The 2,583-nt window shown below is 56.8% G+C and overlaps 1 protein-coding gene across 1 annotated transcript in view; it reads right to left on the reverse strand.

Annotated features, from left to right (window-relative positions):
- The window catches only part of LOC113209353 (putative fatty acyl-CoA reductase CG5065), a 27,705-nt gene extending 27,073 nt beyond the window's left edge, over window positions 1–632 (reverse strand). The window contains exon 1 of the mRNA XM_026426801.2: window positions 353–632. Within this exon, the coding sequence (XP_026282586.2) occupies window positions 353–358 (6 nt within the window). The 5' untranslated portion in view covers window positions 359–632. The remainder of the gene's footprint in view (window positions 1–352) is intronic.
- Window positions 633–2,583: the final 1,951 nt, after the last annotated feature.

Genomic DNA, 2,583 nt, shown 5'->3' on the forward strand with positions numbered 1-2,583 from the left:
GGGGGGGGGGATCACCATTTAAGACGTACGGGGGGCGCAACGGCACACTTTGGGGGCTGCATACGTAAACAAACATCCCACCGCACCGGCTGCCCGGTGGGCGAGAGACAGAAGGGCGGCGGCACCACACTGATGGGCACTTTCGGACGCGCTGGCCAAGCACACGGTCCCTGCATGCTAACGGACTAGACGGAGGCGGCGGCGGGCGCGGGGGCGGCAGGCGGGGCACGCCGACGCCGACGTTGCCCGGCCACGCGCCAAAAACGGACGCGCACGGTTCGATCTTCTGGTCGCCGTCCTGCTGTCTGCTGCTGTTTCTGCTGTGAGGAGGACGCCCTGCCGGGACTCGTACCTTCATGCCGTCGGTCTGGATCAGGTCGAGCAGGGAGGGGTTGGCGGCGGCGTTGGCGGCGGCGTTGACGGCCTCCAGCACCGGCTCGTCTACCCTCTCACTCACACTCACTTGCACACACGCACACACACACGCACAGCCGAAGAGGAGCTGTGTGGACCCCGTGTGGGGGGCGGGCAGTTCGGCTGGACTGACGGACTCGGCGGACACCGACGGACTGACACCACTGACACAGACTCGCCCTGATCTTCCCCACGCGGCCCAAGGCGCCGTCCGTCCGTCCGCTCGCCCGTCCGTCCCTCCGGTCGGCGGGAGTTCCGAGCATCTGAGGCGTGAGGCAGACACCCCCGCCCCGCTCCGCCCAGCCCCGCCCAGCCCCGCCGCCGCACGCGTGTGGCTCAAGTGGCCACGTGAGGGGTCGTTGAAATTGGTTGAAATACTACAGGCCTTTTTATAAGGGGGGGGGGGGGGTACAAATATAATGGGGTCCTAAATGGATCGGGACGCAGGCCATCATTGAAACCCGTAGGACCCCATAATATTTGTACCCCGGGTAAAAATATCATATGGTGTCTCAATGGACTCCAATGATGTTCCGGATCCATTTGGGGAGCCATGATATTTGTACCCCCCGACAGCTAGCGTTAGCTGGTTGGTTGCCTTCATCACCGGTGTATAGGGATCAGAGAGACTAAGAAAGACATTACAAAATTTTAAGCTCAGGGTAACACTCACCCCCCTCTCCTTCTCCTACCCCCTTTTCTCTTTTTGCACTTTTCGGGGCCTATGATTTGCAGCCAGTAGCCGCACTATTGTCCGTACCTCTCAAGCCCCGCGTCGGAAGGCACCAATCAAAATCGCTGACGCCGTTGAAGAGCGCCCTTCCCTCTTTTGACGACGTCGTCCTCCCTTCCCCACTTACCCCCCCCCCCTATCCCCACCCCTTGCTCTTTTTAACCCTTTCGCCTCCTTTGCCCGCAGCTTTAGTAGGGAAGTGGTTACCGCCCGTCGCCTTTCACACAAACTGGCCCCTGGCCCCTCGCTTTTTTCACACCTTTATTCTCCTCCTTTAGTCTCTGTACCCAGAGCACACAGTCATCGGGTCTCGTCAAAATGTTAAGTTATGCCATATATACTACATATACTATATGGCAAAATGATCTCAAATGACCCTGACATTACTTGATGACGCATTTCCGCGAAACTATGGTGATTTATTTCTTTCACGAGTAGCGCGGTTACTGGACTGGGTCTCGTGTCGTTTTACTCAACGACTGTTTTGATTGTTTATTCTGGATTTCTTGCCCCGGTCGCTTTTCTAAAAATTTCCACTCACGTCAGTACGTAGCATGTAGCATGTAGTGTCGTGAAGCGAGCACGACTGAAGAGCCCCTGCTCACGGCCCGCGAACAGCGATTGCATCAGGTCGATGGCGTCTCCACGGCGACTTTGCCTGGACGACATCGTTCCGACATCGTTCCGATATCGTTCCGACATCGTTTCGATATCGTTTCGATATCGTTCCGATATCGTTTCGATATCGTTCCGATATCGTTTCGATATCGTTTCGACGTCGAATTTGCCTGGACGACGTCGTCCCTTTAGAGAGGTGGAAGGGAGAGAGAGAGGGAGGGAGAGAGAGGGGGGGGGGGGGAGGAGGAGGCTCGATACAGGGACTGTCGAGGGGATCGTGCCGTTTAGCCACTTGGGGTGGGTCCCCGCCCCCCCTTTTCGTCTTTTTTTCACTATTACACTCTTAATCCGGTTATCAAATATGCCGGGCGTTCTGTAATAAAGAATGAAAGGCTTTTGTCTTTTGTCGGGCCGCGCTGGGGACGGTCATTCTTCATGTGTTTTGGTCCTGAGAGGACGAGGTCCAGTGAGACGTTACAGAGACAAGAAGGTACATTGTGACAGCTAATTATTGGAGGATAGCGCACTCTCGCTAGACGGACATCGTTTTCGACGTCAGTAAACCCCCCTTCGACATGATTTTCGACACCGAGATGAGCAAACTGCTCTCAAGTGTTAGAGAGAGAGAGACCCGGAAGAGAACTCGGTATGGTGGGCAGGCGAGCAGAGGGCAGGTTGTAGCGTTTGGCGCCACGAAGGAGACGCAGCCGGCCCCCGCCTTCCCTTCGGTGCCGACTAACGAAGCCAATCAAAGGTGTCTCCTTGCCCCCCCCGGGGGCGGGGCGTCTACCCTCTCACTCACACTCACTTGCACACAC

This window comes from Frankliniella occidentalis, unplaced genomic scaffold, assembly GCF_000697945.3.
Source record: "Frankliniella occidentalis isolate FOCC.00 unplaced genomic scaffold, Focc_3.1 Scaffold27, whole genome shotgun sequence".
In the NCBI taxonomy this organism is placed as follows: domain Eukaryota; kingdom Metazoa; phylum Arthropoda; class Insecta; order Thysanoptera; family Thripidae; genus Frankliniella; species Frankliniella occidentalis.